At 45.0% G+C, this 18,029-nt stretch overlaps 1 protein-coding gene across 3 annotated transcripts in view; it reads right to left on the bottom strand.

Annotated features, from left to right (window-relative positions):
* The window catches only part of STXBP4 (syntaxin binding protein 4), a 251,066-nt gene that overhangs the window by 40,871 nt on the left and 192,166 nt on the right, over nt 1-18,029 (bottom strand). For all 3 annotated transcript variants that reach the window (XM_054977054.1, XM_054977055.1, XM_054977052.1), the window contains exon 21: nt 8,878-8,935. In XM_054977054.1, the coding sequence (XP_054833029.1) occupies nt 8,878-8,935 (58 nt within the window). The remainder of the gene's footprint in view (nt 1-8,877; nt 8,936-18,029) is intronic.

Below are 18,029 nucleotides of genomic sequence, written 5' to 3' on the forward strand. Positions count from 1 at the left end.
GCCTCTGACAATTAAAGGCATTCTGCCTCTGAACCTGGAATCCTGTTCAATTATCAAATTATCATAGTAAACAATAAACCTATCCTCTATAAATCTGTTCCCCCCTCTTAAATCCCTCTAAGTCAGTGATTAGCGATGGCAGTGACTTCTGCAAGTTGACTACATGTTATTTTGCCTGTCCTGAATATATTAACCATCCTGACTATTTCACCTTACTGGAAATATTTCACCTTACTGGAAACGTATGTTCTCTCTCTCTCTCTCTCTCTCTCTCTCTCTCTCTCTCATGATTACAGACATAAAAACCTTGACAATTCCACCTTCCACTGCAAATATGTTTCAAGCTCTCAGACTGCAACAAATGACTCACTTATGTGAAACAACAATAATGGATCAAACATTATAGAACTTTTGCATCCTTGGATATCATCTTCAACACAAGACTTTGCAAATGCTTGGCTGAGATGCCTTGAGCAGGGACATATGAAGGAATGTGTATTTCTGAATTAAACCTAAGCAGGAGCCCCAAATCATTGCATTTCACATTTACACAGGAAGAGCCTTTCTACCTAAGCAGCTAGCTCAGTTCTTTCTACCATGGTTGGCTGCCTTTCCCAACACTTAGCATCTGAGAACCTTTACAGGGAGAAGCTGGGGACGGAACCCGGGACCTTCTGCATGCCCTCCACCATGGAGCCGTGGCGGCTCTCTATAAACAGTTATGTGGTTGTAATTTGAGATTATGATTTATAACCCTGTCTATTGAGATGTGGCCAAATCTGACTCAGGTTTTTAAAATAATTTCAGATGATAACTGCAGAATAAATGCAACTGTACTGTAGTTCTGTCCCTGATCTATGATATAACTGTAACAAATGTTATGCTTTCTCGGAATCCACAAACGATGTCATGCTAATTTATACGGAATCCTGTACGCCAATCAACTGTAGCTGTCTGGTCTTGGGACATATTTCTGTTGCCATGCTGGATACGGGAGTTGAATAAGTAGCTGCTCACTGTGGAAAAGCCCGGTCCCATGGCAGTTATTTGAACAGGCATCAGTGCAACTCTGGAGATGGAAGGAAATCTTCTGACATAGTAGGAATTACGGACCATACTGGAGGTGAATCGTTGGCTGAGGCGGTGGTGCCGGCAGGAACGCTTTGGGTTCTGGGACCACGGGATAAGTTTCCTTAGAGAAGGCCTTCTAGCACATGATGGGCTTCACCTCTCAAAGTGAGGGAAGAAAATGTTTGGAAAGAACCTGGAGAGCTTCATCAGGAGAGCTTTAAACTGATGCCGGAAGGGGAAGGGGATGATCAACAAGGGGATTTCAATGAAGAAGTGATAACAGCGGGGGCCCACTTGGGTAGGACAGATCAAACAAAGGTACAAGGCTACAAGTGCCTATATACCAATGCCCGAAGTATGGGTAATAAGAAGGACAAGCTTGAGCTTCTCTTGCAAACAGAGGGCTATGATACAATAGGAATTACTGAGATTTGGTAGGACGATTCCCATGACTGGAATGTGGTAGTGGATGGGTACGAGTTGTTCAAGAAAAATGAGAAGGGTAGAAGAGGGGGTGGAGTGGCATTGTATGTGAAGAGAGGGCTTGATTGTCAGGAAGTTCTGGAGAATGTGGTTGACAGCCCAGTGGAAAGTATATGGGTGGAAAGAAGGGGAGGAAGGACAAAGGGTATTGTTGTTAGAGTCTGATAAAGACCACATGACCAGGGAGAGAAAATGGATGCTGCCCTCCTTGAATAGATTGGTAGAGTGTCCAGACATCAGAACCTTATAATTATGGGTGACTTCAACTTTCCCGATGAGTGCTGGGAGACAAGCTCAGCAAAGCGACAAGACTCACGCAACTTCCTGACCTGCCTGGCCGATAACTTCCTTTTTCAAATGGTGGAGGAAGCTACAAGGGGCTCAGCCATACTAGACTTAACATTAACCAACAGGGAAGAATTGGTAGATGGGGTGAAGGTGGTGGGGACCTTAGGGGGAAGTGACCATGTCCTCCTTGAATTCCAGTTGCTGTGGGGGGCCAAGGAAGTTCGTAGCCAGACTCATAGGTTAGATTTTCGTAGGGCCGACTGCAATGAACTCAGAGGCTTGATGAGAGTCATTCCATGGGGGAGTGTGCTGGAAGGGAAAGGAGCAAGTGAAGGGTGGGCTCTTCTCAAACATGAGCTTTTGCAAGTTCAAGCCTTCACTATTCCAGCAAGACGGAAACATGGTAAGGGCTCCAAGAAACCGATGTGGATGAACAGAGCTCCAGAATAAGCTAAGGGAGAAAAAGGAAATGTTCAGGAAATGGAGAGAAGGACAGACCTCTAAAGAGGAATATATGAGGGTTACTAGGCACTGCAAATCAGCCATCAGAGAGGCCAAAGCTCAGTATGAGCTGGGTCTGGCCAGGGGGGCTCACAACAATAAGAAAAACTTGTACAGATATGTGAGAAGCAAACACAAGGTAAAAGAGGCAATTGGACCACTTTTGGGAGTGGAAGGAGAAGCTCTGATAGAGGACAGAGAAATGCAGACAGGCTTAATGACTTTTTTGCCTCTGTTTTCTCCTTGAAGAACTCAGGCACATCTAGAGATAGTAGAAAATGTGGCAGGACACCTGAGTGGCTAATTGACATTGACAGAGAGGTTGTGGAGAGGCATCTGGCTGCACTGGATGAATACAAATCCCCTGGGCCAGATGGGGTGCACCCAAGAGTGCTGAAAGAACTTTCTAGAATATTTGCAGAACCCCTGTCCATCATCTTCAAGGCCTCCTGGAGGACTAGGGATGTGCCACAAGATTGGAGAAGAGCTAATGTTATCCCAATCTTTAAGAAAGGGAAGAAGGATGACCCGGGAAACTACAGGCTGGTCAGTCTGACTTCTGTAGCTGGGAAGACATTAGAGCAGATTTTAAAGGGATCGATCTGTAAGCATGTGAAGGACCACTTAGTGATCCAGGGAATGCAACATAGTTTGTCCCTAACAGATCTTGTAAGACCAACCTGATTTCCTTCTTTGATCGAGTGACCAGCTTACTGGATCGTGGGAAATCTGTCGATGTGATTTACCTGGATTTCAGTAAAGCTTTCAATAAGGTTCCCCATGACATTCTAATAGGTAAACTGGAAGACTGCAGACTGGACTATAGGTGGATAGGTGAACTGGTTAGAGGACTGCACTCAAAGAGTGGTGATCAATGGAGTTTCATCAGATTGGAGGGAGGTGTCCAGTGGGGTGCCACAGGGCTGTTTTGGGCCCGGTACTTTTCAATATTTTCATCAATGATCTGGATGAAGGGGTAAACAGACTACTCATTAAATTTGCTGATGATTCCAAATTAGGAGGAGTGGTAAACACCCAAGAAGAGTTAAAATTCAACAAGAACTGAATACTCTGGAGAAGTGGGTGGTTGTGAACAGGATGCAATTCAACCTAGATAAGTGCACAGTATTACATCTGAGCCACAAAAATGTGAAGCACAAATACAGGCTGGGGGATACACTTCTGGGTAGTAGTGTATGCAAAAGAGATCTTGGGGTAAGAGTGGACTGTTAGCTAAATATGAGCTGTCAGTGTGATACGGTGGCAAAAAAGGCAAACTGAGTCTTGGGCCATTGCATCGAAATCGCAGGAGGTCATAGCCCCTCTCTATACTGCCTTGGTCAGGCCGCACCTGGAGTATTGTGTGCAGTTCTGGAGGCCTCACTTCAAAAAGGATGTGGACAAAATCGAGAGGGTGCAGAGGAGAGCGACGAGCATAATCAGGGGTCTGGAGACTGAGCCCTATGAGGAAAGGCTGAGGGCCTTGGGAATGTTTAGTTTGGAGAAAAGGAGATTGAGGGGGGACATGATTGCTCTCTTTAAATATTTGAAGGAGGGCAAGGAGCTGTTCCAGTTGGCAGCAGAGGGTAGGACCCAAAGCAACGGGCTTAAATTACATGCGGATAGGTACTGGCTGGATATTAGGAAAAACTTTTTCATGGTCAGAGTAATTCAAAGGTGGAATCAGCTGCCCAGGGAGGTGGTGAGCTCCCCCTCACTGACAATTTTCAAGAAGAGGCTGGATAAAAACTTATCAGGGATGCTTTAGGCTCATCCTGCATCGGGCAGGGGGTTGGACTAGAAGGTCTTTATGGCCCCTTCCGACTCTGTGATTCTGACATCCCCAGCTGTATTTGTTGAAACATTCCTAGTGTCACACTGTGGCAGATAGATCCAAAGCATAACTCCCCCAAGAATCTGCTTAAGCGTACTCAGCTCAACCGGGCCCCTGCAGAGGCAGTAAAACGACCCAGAAGCTTCATCTGCTACTTATGGACAATGGTGAAGAAAACTGCAAGGTGTGAACAAGCAGAAGGGGGAGAGAGGAGGAAAGGGCATTCGTTGCAGACAGAGAGGTCATGATGTCTGAATGTGGGGTCTGGGAAACTGGTTCGTACGTCCTTTTTTGAAGATAAATTTGTTCTCAATTGAGAACCTCATGTTGAAGTGTTCTCAACGCGGTGGCTACTCACAGCCATTTACGGGAGGGAGAAACATGCTGATCCCATCCAACAGATACCAAGTTCCTCACTGTCTTAGCTCAGACACCCATCTCATACCATCGTAAAAAGTCCAGGAGCATCTTTAAGACTAACCAACTGTATTGTAGCATAAGCTCTCTTCATCAGATGCGACTACAGACTAACACGGCTAACTCCTCTGGATCATCTTATACAGGTTCTTTACTCGGGAGGGGCTCTAGATCACTTATTTTTACATTGTCTAGAAGATTTTTAAAGTGTTTTGCTCAGTGATGGACAGGATTGGTGAAAGAGGGCACCCTTCCTCTGCAAGCCCAGTTAAGATGGCACAGTAAGACACAGGCAGACACAAGGGAAACAAAATAGATTGTCAGAGAGGGCCACATTAGGAGCAGCAGACAAAGCAAACCACGTTTGTTTTAAGCAATGCCAGCCAAAACTTACTGGAAACGTGTCTGTGCTGTATCAGGCTGATTCACTGGCTCCCGCATGCGCATTATCATGTCTGTGTTCAGTCACGCCATGATTGTCTGTATGTTGTAACCACAATGCTCATTATTAACCTGATGTATTCTCTCCTCAGTGCAAGTGTTACTTTTGAGACCCAGACTGGGCCTCTCCTGTTATCTTATAGAAATAGGCTCCTCTAGGCTAGCACTGACCTTGGAGCGTCCAGATGCCAGCTCTTGCTACTTTGCCCAGGTGCTGGGAATGTATGATTGTATACAGAATGTCTAGCCATAACTAAAAAGGCTTCTCACAGGCCTTGTATACTGCGTGCCACAACCTTAACAGTTATTTGAGCGTAGGAAAATCAAGTATAACCTAGAACTGCTTGCCTTGCCTCATCACTTCTACCAAGCTCCATGATGGAATGCAGACCTGAACTGTCAAATCCTAAATAAAGCTTTTCTACTGGAACCAATGTGTGTTCACTGGAGAGGGGCTGAGGGATCTACCTGCCAGGAACTGACAGGCATCAGAGCCTAATGCACAGCTTAAGGTCTTTTGCCACCTTAGGTAGCAGTGGTATCAGCCACTCATTATCTCTTTTGTTCACCTCAGCCCTCTTTTTAAACAGCAGAGTAAGCCGGTCATGCACCATTGAGTGCCCAGGACTCTCACGAGATTGCATTTTCTCAGGCGAGTTCAGCCAGCAATGGGACCATCAAAAATGGTGGCTGAACTCTCACACGAAGAAGGAATTGGTTCAGGAACATACCTGTGCTGTAAGTAAGCAATAATTTTATTTGGTATATATAACCAGCTTGCCACGCTGTTCTGAAAGAGGCCTGGGAGACTGAGGAGTCAAAAGCATAATCTCCCTCCAGCTTCTTGGTGGAGGTGGCAGGCAGGGCACTGGTCAGTGATGGGTGGCACTGGGTGGGACAGGAGATTGCCACCCCCCAGAGTCCACTGCCAGAGGCAACTGTCTCAACTCAGTTCAGTTTTGCACAGCTTGTGGAAAGCCAGGCGAGTGGGAGCTTTCCTGGCCTCTTTGGGGGGCCATTCCATAAAGTGGGGGCCACCACAGAGAAGGCACATGTATGAACAGCTGTTGATTGTTGCCCATTTGCAAGGTAGTACCTACAGAAAGCCCCATTCAGAGGAATGAAGCTGCCATGGTGGAACATAGGGAGAGAGGTGGTCCCATAAATAAGATGGACCAAGGCTGTGACAAGCTTTCTATGTGATAGCTGGTATCTTGAATTAAGCCGAATAATTGATAGCTACTCAATGGAGGGACTGCAGAATGTGAGTGATACACATGCTCTTCTTAACTCCCAATAATAGCCGAGCTGCAGCGTTCTGCATTACAGTAATCAAGTCTCAAAGTCACCATGTCATGGATCCAGGTGGTCAGGTGAGCTGTGTTGAAGTAGGGGTCCATCTTCCAGGCTAGACAGAGTTTGTGGAAAACATATTTTTCCAGCTGCCTTAACTTGCTTTTCTAGCACGGAGGGCATACAGTATCCTTCAAGATCTTTGCCATTTCCAGCGTCACTTCTGTCTTGCACTTGAAATTCTTAACAATTCTCAAACAGCCACGAAATCTCCAGTAAATTCAATTCAAGAGGTCTTGCTTCTATAAAATGCTTTGAGGATTGGTTTGTCCAAAGGACAATTATTATGAAAATCCTTCAATTATGGGAGGACTAAAGAACAAATGGCGATGTGGGACTGATCTAAATGCTCACTTTTTTTAAAAAAAAGTTTCACTTTGGGGGATTCTCTCTTTTGAAGCTTTCATGAAATCTGGCATTATACTGCAGATCGTGTTTGTTGGCTCTTTCTTATGTTTCAGAAGAAATCTTTCAAAAGGCATTTATTTATTTGCACAGACTGTCTTGCTTTTGTCAATAGAAGGTTACATTTCATACATGCATATTTCCCTCTTAACCTTTTTGCTCTGATGATCTACTTTTCCTATAACAATGAAGTCATGTTTTGAAGTGGTGACTTGCCACTGATTAACATTAAGAACAGACCAAAAAAAGTAATTAGACATAAAGCTCAATTTTTATCTGACTTCCCTGGAAATACCTTTTCTATGCTCAGTACGCACGGGATGTACCAGAACAGGAAATGATTCTGTTGTGTTTTTATGGAGGCAGTCCAACAAAGACCGGGGTTGCAAAGGCAGGCAATGGCAAACCACCTCTGTTAGTCTCTTGCCATGAAAACCCCACCAGGGGTCACCATAAGTCAACTATGACTTGAGGGCACTCTCTACCACCACATAATCATATTTTATTTATTTTATTTTATTTTTTCAATATATATACCGCCCATCCCCAGGGGCTCTGGGCGGTGAACAGTTAAAATCGATAAAAACAAAAACTAAAATCAATATACAAATAATAAAACAAATTAACAAGGTGCAGTGGTGGGGAGAACCTTCCCCACCCCAAAGGTGGGAGGCCGACATGACACTGCCCCCTTCAATCACCAAACGCCTGGCGGAACAGCTCTGTCTTACAGGCCCGGCGGAACGATAATATGTATTTTCAAGGCTTTTTTTCTGGGGAAAGAGGTGGTGGAACGCAGTGGGTTGCCCTCGGAGAAAACGGTCACATGGCCTGTGGACCCGCCCCCTGATCTCCAGACAGAGGGGAGTTGAGATTGCCCTCCGCGCCGCTGAGATCAGGGGGCGGGGCCACCAGCCATGTGACCATTTTCAAGAGGTTCCGGAACTCCGTTCTACTGTGTTCCAGCTGAAAAAAAGCCCTGATGATTACAACTTGAGGTTGCTGAACTAGAATTAATTAACAAGTTCAGGACAAGGGAACACCCCAGGGCTGAATAGGAACATAGGATTCTTATCTCATTATAGATTTTGTTGTACTACTATTCATGGCCATGTACCTGAAACAGTCAAAGCACTGTAAATTAGTCGCATGCAACATGTGCCTTAAGGATACTCGTACACATAACCAGCTGACTCCTGAGGTTGTGTTAAAAAAGGATACATATAACATGGCAAGCTATGTAATTGCACCCCCACTGCAAGAACATTTCATTGGGACTAAAACATCAGGCTACGCTAAAGTACTTAAAATGAAAACTTACATTTAGCAATGGGAATCCTGCTTTGATGTAATACTAATTTTATTCCAGTGCAAACCTGTGAATCTACCCATTTAGCCTTTGATATTTACTGAGAAATGACTTTTAAAATTCACATTTTTCATATTATCATATTTTAATCCATATTTTCATATTTTCAAACAGAGAAAGACTGGAAATAAGCAAGTGGCTATTTTGAATGGTTTTAATTTGGAGTATCAAAAGGAGCTTACTGGTGCTACATATCTAAATTTGCCCCACGAAAAGAAGTTCCATTGAGTAAATTGATGTATCATTATGTCATACAATATAAGTATATAGGATGGCCATGGGGGGGGCGGGGGGGGCGGGCTATGGTTGCCAACTCTGGGTTGGAACAGTGTAATCCTTAACGAACTTACACCCTTCTCAACACACTGATTTCAATTGACTTTGAATGGTGTATCTCTATTTAGGATTTTATTGTAAATTTCATTCCTGACAATACCCAATCCTAGCGAAAGGCCTCACTAATTCTATACAAATGCAGGACTGTGATCTTGCAGGAAGTCTTTGGGGTAGAGGGTGCTTTTGCTAGCCGGGTGCAAAATATCACAAACACCAGCGGCGGCATTATTTCAAAATTTGCATTTCAGATTATACATCATTTAGCTAGATATTCTTTAGAAGATTTCAAGCTTCTCTCTCTCTTTTGGATGCTGCTCAGAATATAAATCATTGTCTGTTGTCTTCCAGATGTGTGGAGAGATTTGATGGAAATACTCACTTGATGAAGTATTTGATTCCATCTGCAGTATGAGCCTCTTCCCATCCATAAGGCAGGCCTAAACAGAAGGAAGGGGTGGGAGGGACAGAAATTAGTTTCAGTGCTCAAAGCCTCTATGAACCAAAGATTTTTGAAACCAGAACTGTTGAAATGTTACAACTTTCAAACATGCAATACAAATGGAGTGATCAAAAATCTCACTGTTAATCATTGTAAAGCTTACTTCCATATTTTACGAAAGAGGCCACAGCAGTGGTGACCACATTCAGCAACTATAATTGGGCTTCTGTCAAGGATGTGATGCAAGCCACAGTCAATGCAACTCACAGCAGTGTGAATTCATTTCTGAGAACCACCTGCTTATTAACTGCCGGGTGCTAGTGTATATAGAAGTTTGTCGCAGAAAATGAAATTCGATATTTACAAATCAGACGCCTGCCTGTCCAACACACAAATCGGAGCGGTTGAGAACAATGAGTCATTTGCGACAGGACCGTAGTACTAATTGGGAACTAAATGCTTGCTTGCTAAATAGTGCTAGACATGCTTAAGTTTAGTGGGAAAAGAATCTAAATTTAAGGGAAAAGACATGGGGGGAAGTTTATGGGAAAAACTCCAAGAGGAGGAGTAAAATTGGAGAGTCCAGTAGCACCTTTAAGACTAACCAACTTTACTGTAGCATAAGCTTTCGAGAATCACAGTTCTCTTCGTCAGATGCGTGAGGAGTTCTTGAACTGGTTCTTGAAAGAGGAGAGGAGTGAAACTCCACAGCAGCTGGTTCTTGAAAGAGGAGTGAAACTCCATAAATAAGCAACAGGGAATATATAAAATTTTGTAATCAATGGTTTCTGATGACATCTACTTAGTAGTAGAATTATGAATTAAGGCATCTGAAACCGAAGATAAGGAGTATGGGTTTTGCACATATATGGTTACATTTCTTGAAATTTTTGGCTTAACCTTCAAACATTTGGGTATTCTTTTTTTAAAAAAAATCCTTTTAAGTGCCTATTCTTGAGGAATTCCAGCATGGCTGCCATCCGAAGGGCACGTTCCTGGGAGTAAACCCCAATGAATAACATGAGATTTACTTCTGAGCAGATCCACTTAGGATTGCTCCTTTTGTGTGAACAAGTACTTCCTTTGGCCTGTCTTGAACTTACCGTGAATCATTTTTGGTGGATGAACTTTCTCTGTGCAGTGCTGAGAAACAGAATTCATTTGTCCCTATTAACTCTCCCCGTCTTGCCCATTATGGGCACAAGGTAGCTGCTTAAGAAGTTGGTGAAAGGTTTCTCCTGTGTTCTGATTAAAAAACCAAACAAAGAATGGGGCGTATGGCTCCTGAGGAAGAGGTGCTGCAGACCTTCACACCAGCCACTCAGCTACCATCCATGAGAAGCACTTTTGAGGCCTGAGATAGAGTTAAGGAGGCTCATGCTAGACCCTTTGGTTTCCCATTTGGGTTGGGAAATATATTGGTCTACAGCTGATGCTCCCATCAGAGAAGATCTCAGCAGATATGGTGATGGGGGGGACCATTATTGGTGGTGCACACTGTAAAACTTGGTCATGCAAAGGCAGGGCTTTTTTTCAGCGGGAACGCGGTGGAACGGAGTTCCGGAACCTCTTGAAAATGGTCCCATGGCTGGTGGCCCCGCCCCCTGATCTCCAGACAGAGGGGAGTTGAGATTGCCCTCCGCGCCGCTGAGCGGCGCGGAGGGCAATCTCAGCTCCCCTCTGTCTGGAGATCAGGGGGCGGGGCCACCAGCCATGGGACCATTTTCTCCGAGGGCAACCCACTGAGTTCCACCCCCTCTTTCCCCTGTGCAAAGGTATTGCCATGTACTATTGATGGTATGACACCCATAAACCCTCTGATCCAGGGGAGTTAGCCGTGTTAGTCTGTAGTAGCAAAATAGTCAAGAGTCCAGTAGCACCTTTAAGACTAACCAACTTTACTGTAGCATAAGCTTTTGAGAACCACAGCTCTCTTCGTCAGATGCATCTGGTTCTTGAAAGTTTATGCTATAATAAAGTTGGTTAGTCTTAAAGGTGCTGCTGGACTCTTTACTATAAACCTCTGACTGTGACCTTCTTCAGTTGTCTTTTGTTTCCTACCTCCTCTATAAAGTACAGTTCACCCCCACGACCTATATTTACACAGGCTTGAAACTGAGTTACATGTATCACTTGGTATGTGCCCTAAGCTGTGATCCTGCATGAGGCCATTTTCAGCCCAAGTCCAAACATTTAGAATGAGGCAGGCCCCATCAACAGGTTTGTTCTGCAGCTTTTAATCTGCTCCTCCTGAGTCACATGCGAATTTCCTCCACAAAGTTAGGCAATGGCTCATATATTGAGCACACCTGCTGTTCTTGATGTGCACACAGGCAAACCTTGACTTCCCCTGAGCTTGCTATTCATGGTGCTAAATTCTGCCGACTAGAGTGCTGGTGGCTTATACAAAGACTGTTGAAAGCAAAGAACGTTTTTATTTTGCTTTCCTGAGAGCCCTTTTGGGGGCGAGGGGGGGGGGGAGTGCTCTGAAAGCCTCTGTATGCTTTCTTCCCCTGGCGTGTTTCTGAAGCACACAAAGCCAAAGTGCTACAAGTGCACAGCTTAATTTGTAGGTCTGTGCCCCAATGCCAATTTGAAAAGAAATTCCTCAGCAATTTATTCCAGCCTTGATTGAATTTCTGTCTGGAGAAAGGAGCTTGATTTCACTGGGCAACTGTGGCAAACTATAAATAGTCAAGTAATGCAAGTGTTTTCAAGGAAGTTTAGAAATGCAAATAGGAGGACAAAGCAGATGTATTTATTTATTTATTTATTTATTTATTTATTTATTTATTTATTTATTTATTTATTTGATTTATAGCCCTCCCTCCCTGTGAACGGGCGCAGGGCAGGTACTTGTACTCTCTTTGTGCAAGCAATATGCTGGCCAGCCGAAGAAGAGGCAGGGAACAGAGGTTTTGATCTTAGAACCTCCCTGGGTCGAACAAATGCAAATCAGAAACAAAACTTCAAGCTCCATTTCCACAAGAAGCGCCCATCACAAAGGCTCCTTCCACGCACTGGGCCTGCGCGTATGGGAGCTGCCTGCATATGCCATCTTGGTTAAATGATTTTTTTTTCAAAATCTGACATAAGTTAAGAAGGGACCTTTTGGAGCACTGCCATAGAAACTCCCAGAAGTGTTTCTCAGCCTTCTCTGTAGGTACAAAGCCAATAAAATGCAATGGCTGTGCTCTGCCTAGCCTGCTGCCAATAATAAGCCTCCAAGAAGGGGGATTTCTGCTTTTCTATTCAGTATATTGAAAAAGTAAATGCACTGCAAAATGCACTATGGCTGAAGTCTGGATATTAAAGATGAAAATTGACTGGTCTATGGTAAAAAAAGCTTCAGAATGAACAGGACCAAAAGGGATGTAGCGACCCAGAACCAACTGCAGATCATGAGTGGAAGAACAACCTCAGGGTTGCCAGGCCCCCTCACGCTCCAGGCGGGAGGTAAGACACACCTGGCACTCACCTTTGAAGATGTCTTTGCGTGTGCACGCTCACAGGCTGCAAGATGATGTCACTTCCGGGAAGTGCCGTCATTGCACAGGGCCTTGTGCTGCCCTTGGGAGTGCTCCTGAGCTCCACAGCGGGCTGATTTGGCCCATTTGGGGCTCAAATTGGCCCACTGTGGAGCGCAGGAGCACACTTTGCCACCTGGGAGCGTGCCCCAGGAGGCACATCTCCCACCTTTCCCACATTGGCCAGGCAAGTGGGGGCGGAGGGTGGAGAGCGGGAGTGGGGAATCCCCCGCTCCCAGCAGGGGACTAGCAACCCCACACAACATCCTTTTTACGTGGTCTTTCGCTTACTGCGGGAGATTGTCGCTCATCTGTACTGATGTTTTTGTTATGATTGTAATCACTTTTAACGTTTTACTGCATTTTTTATTTTTATTTGTTGCTTTGTTTATACCCTGCCTTTCTTTCCAGCGGGAACCCAAAGCAGCTCACATCATTCCCCTCTCCTCCGTTTTTTCCTCACAACAACCCTGTGAGGAAGGTTAGGCTTGAGAGGATGTGTGACTAGTGCGCAGTCACCCAGCCAGCAACCATGACAGAGCGAGGAATCAAACCGGAGCCTCCCAGATTCGAGCCCTTCGCTCTAGCCGCTGCACCACAGCGGCTCTCACACGGGCAATCGCTATATCGAAAGGCTAAGCCGTGGCCCTCCTTGCAACCAGTGAAATCTTTGGAATAGGCCAACCATGGCTACCATTTATAGTAGTACAAACTCAAGAGGAAATCTCCAGTTTTGCAGAAAAATCTAAAATTGCAAAAAAAAAGAAAAAAAAGAGGGGGGAACAAATCCTCTAAACACTGTGTTGTCACTTCTGTGCATGCACAAACGTTGAAGAAAACATGGGCCGATTCCAGACGGCCCTCCCCATCCCGAAACGTCGCGCGTCATCGCGCGGAAAACGCGAAATATCGCGTTTTCTCATGTGAGTTTTGCGCGACATCGCGCAAAACTCGCACGAGAAAACGTGATATTTCGTGTTTTCCGCGCGACGACGCGCGACGTTTCGGGATGGGGAGGGCCGTCTGGAATCGGCCATGGTTGGAGTTGGGCTCACATTGTAAGTTATCACAGCAACCAGAACACACTCCAAGGCATTTATCTGGAGCCTCAGCTATGGCCAGAACAAAAAAGAGCATAACCATAAGGGTTGCCAGCTCCAAGTGGGAAAATTCGTGGAAATTTGGGCAGTGGAACCTCAGGACGGCAGGGTTTGGGGAGGGACCTCAGTAGGGTATAATGCCATAGAGTTCACCTTCCAAAGCAGCCATTTTCTCCACAGGAGCTGATCTCTGTGGCCTGGAGATCAGCTGTTATTCTGGGAGATCTCCAGGCCCCACCGGGAGGTTGGCAACCCTACAGAGCAGGGGGACGTTGGTCGGGGCAGTGATGGATGAGGACGAGGGGGTAGCAATGAGCGGGAGGGGAACTACTTTCTGCTGAAGCCCCATAATCCCCCCTCCCGACTTTTATAATTGTAAATTACTTTGAACAGCTAGAGAGGTGGTCTACAAATGTTTTCAAAATCCCAAAATATGTCTTGGTATACGCAGCAAGGAATAAAATGTTCAGAAACTCTTCTGCTCCCATTCCTTCGGTAATGACATGGAAAATCCTTATTTTAGCAGAATTAGCACATTTCTCCTACACAGCTGGAAAGGGAGAAAAACAAGCAAGCCGGGGGGGGGGAAGGAGCCCAGCTTCCCCCGTGCTTCAGGGCTGAAGCTGATGGAAACTGGCAGCGGCTTAACAGAGCCCAAGCAGTTGACACGGAGAAGCTGGACTTGCTCTCTGTCCACAGAAATAGGAAGGGTATCCGCTCTCTAGCTGCATTTCTGCTCAAGGCAAATTAATACACACAAAACAGAGGGGTAGGAAGGGAAGGGCTGCAGAAATTTCACGCACTCCTCGTCTCTCTGGACTCGTGTGCCTTGAAGTAAATGCGTACCAGACGCCCCCTTTCCACTCCACGAAGAAGCTGAACTTGTGTCCCCACCCCAAACCCCACCCCAGCTGTGACACGGCCCCTTCTCGATACTCCGATGAAAAGCCTGTGATTTGACATCTGACATTGTTGTTTCCTTGATCCACTCATCTCTTGTTGCTGTAAATCATTTCTAAGTGGAAATGGAAAGCCCTACATTGGCTCCTTCGGGATTGTTGTCATTGGTTGCCTTGTTCTTGCCTTTCCTCTCTCTCATAAAGTGGGTCAGAGTTTGGCACTGGCGAATTCCCTCTCCCGTGATCAGCTGTCTTGGGCTGCTTCCACACAGCAAGGATTCTTCTGGCTTCTTCCATTGCCGCTGCAAACTCAGAGGCACACCCACTGGCAACAGAGCTTTCACACGTGGGAGGTTTTTCTTGGCACTTTGCCCTATCTTTTGTCTGACCTTTCCCTTCCACAGCTACACCAGATGGGCTTTCACAGGCATTGGCGTAAGAGCTGCCAATGTGCCAACCCCATTTTTTGTTCTTTTTTTCATGCATGTGCTATAGCACTATAGCAGTCCTATTAAAATTTGAAATAGATAAGCAGCAGCAGATCATGGCCGATCACCCAAAACTATCGCGAGAAGAGGTTATCTTCCGCGTTTTTTGCACGACATTTCGCAACGTTACGGAAGCAGGTTAGTAGTGTGAAAACGGCCCATTATAGCGCAATACAGCCTTACAAAGAATATTTCTCCAGCCGTCTTGCAGCTTCCCCTCTCCATTTCCTTTCCAAGTACTGAAGACAAAACAGCCTGTGCCTTACCCCTCACATCCACAACAAACAAGACTTGAGACTTGAGAGACTTCATTTTTTAAAAAAGAAAACTGGGAGTTCAGAAGAACTAAAATCTAAATGGAAATAGATAAGCAGTGATAGATTGTTACAGTGAGATAGTGGCCTGGGACCAGTATTACAAGCCACCATACTGTGCCTCAATCTATATGAACCTACCTGACTGCTATGGCCCCATCTTTTGAGGACCCACTTCAGGTGCCCAGCCTTCTGAGATTAGGCAGATGGCAAACCAACTGAGGGCCTTCTCAGCTGTGGCACCAAAATGATGGAATTATCTCCCCAGGGGTATTCTCTGTCCCCTTCTGCCACTGTCTTCCGCAAGCAGGTGAGGACCTTTTGAGTTTGTCTTCCGTTGCCTCAACGATCTCTCTTTCCTGCTTTGCATTTTAATTACTGGTTTTTTGTGTGTTTACATATGTATTTTAGTTTGGGTTTTAATTGTTTTACAATGTGTTTTTATAATGCTTACTTTAACTGTTAGCCCCCTTGGTGGTCCTGGTGGGGCAGAATGGAGAGGTATAAATTCTGTAAATAAACAAATAAAAGCAACGATTGTTTTCAAACTACCTGCTGGTCTGGAAGGGAATGTGCTCATTATTTAAGGTCCTGCCCACATCGGTCCTATATCCCTTCCCTCAGCCACTCACAGCTGTCATTTTCCCACTGCACAAACTGGAGGGCTTCTTTCACACTTTTAAAAAATCAGTAATTGCTGGATTGTTATAATGCTATAGCAGTCTCTTGGCACGATCTACAAATTCTTCTGAATTCCCAATTTTCATATTTTAAAAAAGTCTCTAGACGTTTGCATGCAGAGATCTCCACAATGAAAAAAAACTGTAGACGTACTTTTTATCCTAGAATATAAGAGATGTTTCATATCAGATCTCATAAATAAAAGCATTACGATGGTACGTATTCTTGTGCTAACAGGTGAAGTACTTCTTTCCTAAGGAAGTAATGGATTTGCCTCCAGGAAATAAGATGTGCCCACCCTCTTGGGGAGCACATGGCTGTATGTGAGTTCTCCCAGCTTCAGTGAGCCTCCGGCCTATATAATAAAGGACGACACTCAGGAAACTGCCTGTGTAGGTCACTCAGAGCTGACCTGCACATTGAGAACAACTGGCCGTCGTCACACGGCCATAAATTTAGCGCCAAACTAGTGCCATCTCCTGCTGAATGCTCACCATATTCTGGTTCTGTTGCGATTTCGCCATTCTCCCCAAATCACGCTTTGTGGCTCTTTATGTCGTCCTCATCTGCTTCCGTGTGAATGCCATGGATCGACTGTGAACGTTTCGCAATGCTAAAGCACTCACTTCCCCAATCATCTGTCCCTCCTAACACTGATTCTCCTGCCCCGCACTCCCACAAGCCCCAGTGCGACCCGCAATTAAGCAATTTTTAAAAAGGTAACCCTTATAGCGCTATTGCGATATTCTGCCATGCAAGAACAACTGAAGCAGTTTACACCGATTGAGTACACTGACATTTCCTCTAAAATTTTAGTGTCAAGTAGCTGTGGATTCTCTGCTTCACTGCTCGTCTTTGCCCCGCCCCCCCTTTTAAATATATATATCAATGTTGGCCCAGCACAACATTGGTATAACGGAAGTGTGATATAGCACAAATATGTGAAACAAATTTAAAAGGGGCGGGCGGGACTTTTTGGCCCCGTTTCCGAAGGCCCTTTGACTGCCCATCAAATTGTGCTTTTCCCTGCTAATGTGACCGACTGGAAGCACAAACAGTCGTCAAAAGATGGGAGAATCCGTTCTGATAACGGTAACAGAGGAAACGATTTCTAGTGCAAAACTGACGAAATAAGTGGGAAAATCTCAGCCCCGTGATGTTAAAAAAAAAGGGTCTTCCCTCCGCACAGAAACCTCAATGCATCCATCAATGAGGTTCCAGGACACCGAAGAAGGAAGGCCCCTCCCCTCCCGGCTCCTGCAGGAAACCGTGCATGTCACGCAGCGCACAGCCTTCACTCTCTGTGGTCGCCAGACTAGATTTTATGGCATTGATTTTGGGTTACTATTACGTCGGGGCATTGTTTTCAATTTAATCATCTCAGAAGTGTATTTTGTTTGTTTCTGTGAGTCCTGGAAAAAACACCCCTCTAAGTATTTAACTTCAGGTAATAGTTTTTGGTCCAACTTGCTAGCAATTAAAGACAGATTTTATAGTATTTTCAACAAGGAAAATCACCTAGGGCACTGGTGTACGCAAAAAATCCTATTCCACACTCTTTTGCAAAGTGAGACATACATTATCTATTTCACAGAAGACATTCTGACCTGTTCCCTTCGTGTGATTCTCACCAAATAATTTAGACAGCTTTATCTAAACCATTGATTTATTTTGCAGACATCTATTCCCATTGCTGTTTTGTTCTGGATGACATTCAAGCTACCCACAGGTAGCTTAATTATACAAAAAGGAATATATGGGGAAAGGGGAACCATATCTTTTGTGGATGCATAGCGCTATTCTTTCTTGTACAGGCTGTACTGGTTTTTAGTATGCAGTTACCTTCTGCCTTGACCTCTGGAACCCTCTTCTTCCCTCTGATCTTTGTTTGGCATATTTCTCACCTCTGACCATAACTTTTCTGCCCAAATCAGTCACCACTCTTGTTTTTCCGACCATGGGATACCCTTCCTTGAACTTCTGCACTGGCTTCCTATCCTCACTCACGTCAGTACAAATGTGTTGACTTTACTTTCAAAACTCTCCATGGCGCTGCACGCTTCCTTTGTTTTTAGAAACATCT

This window comes from Eublepharis macularius, chromosome 4 (assembly GCF_028583425.1).
Source record: "Eublepharis macularius isolate TG4126 chromosome 4, MPM_Emac_v1.0, whole genome shotgun sequence".
Taxonomy (NCBI): domain Eukaryota; kingdom Metazoa; phylum Chordata; class Lepidosauria; order Squamata; family Eublepharidae; genus Eublepharis; species Eublepharis macularius.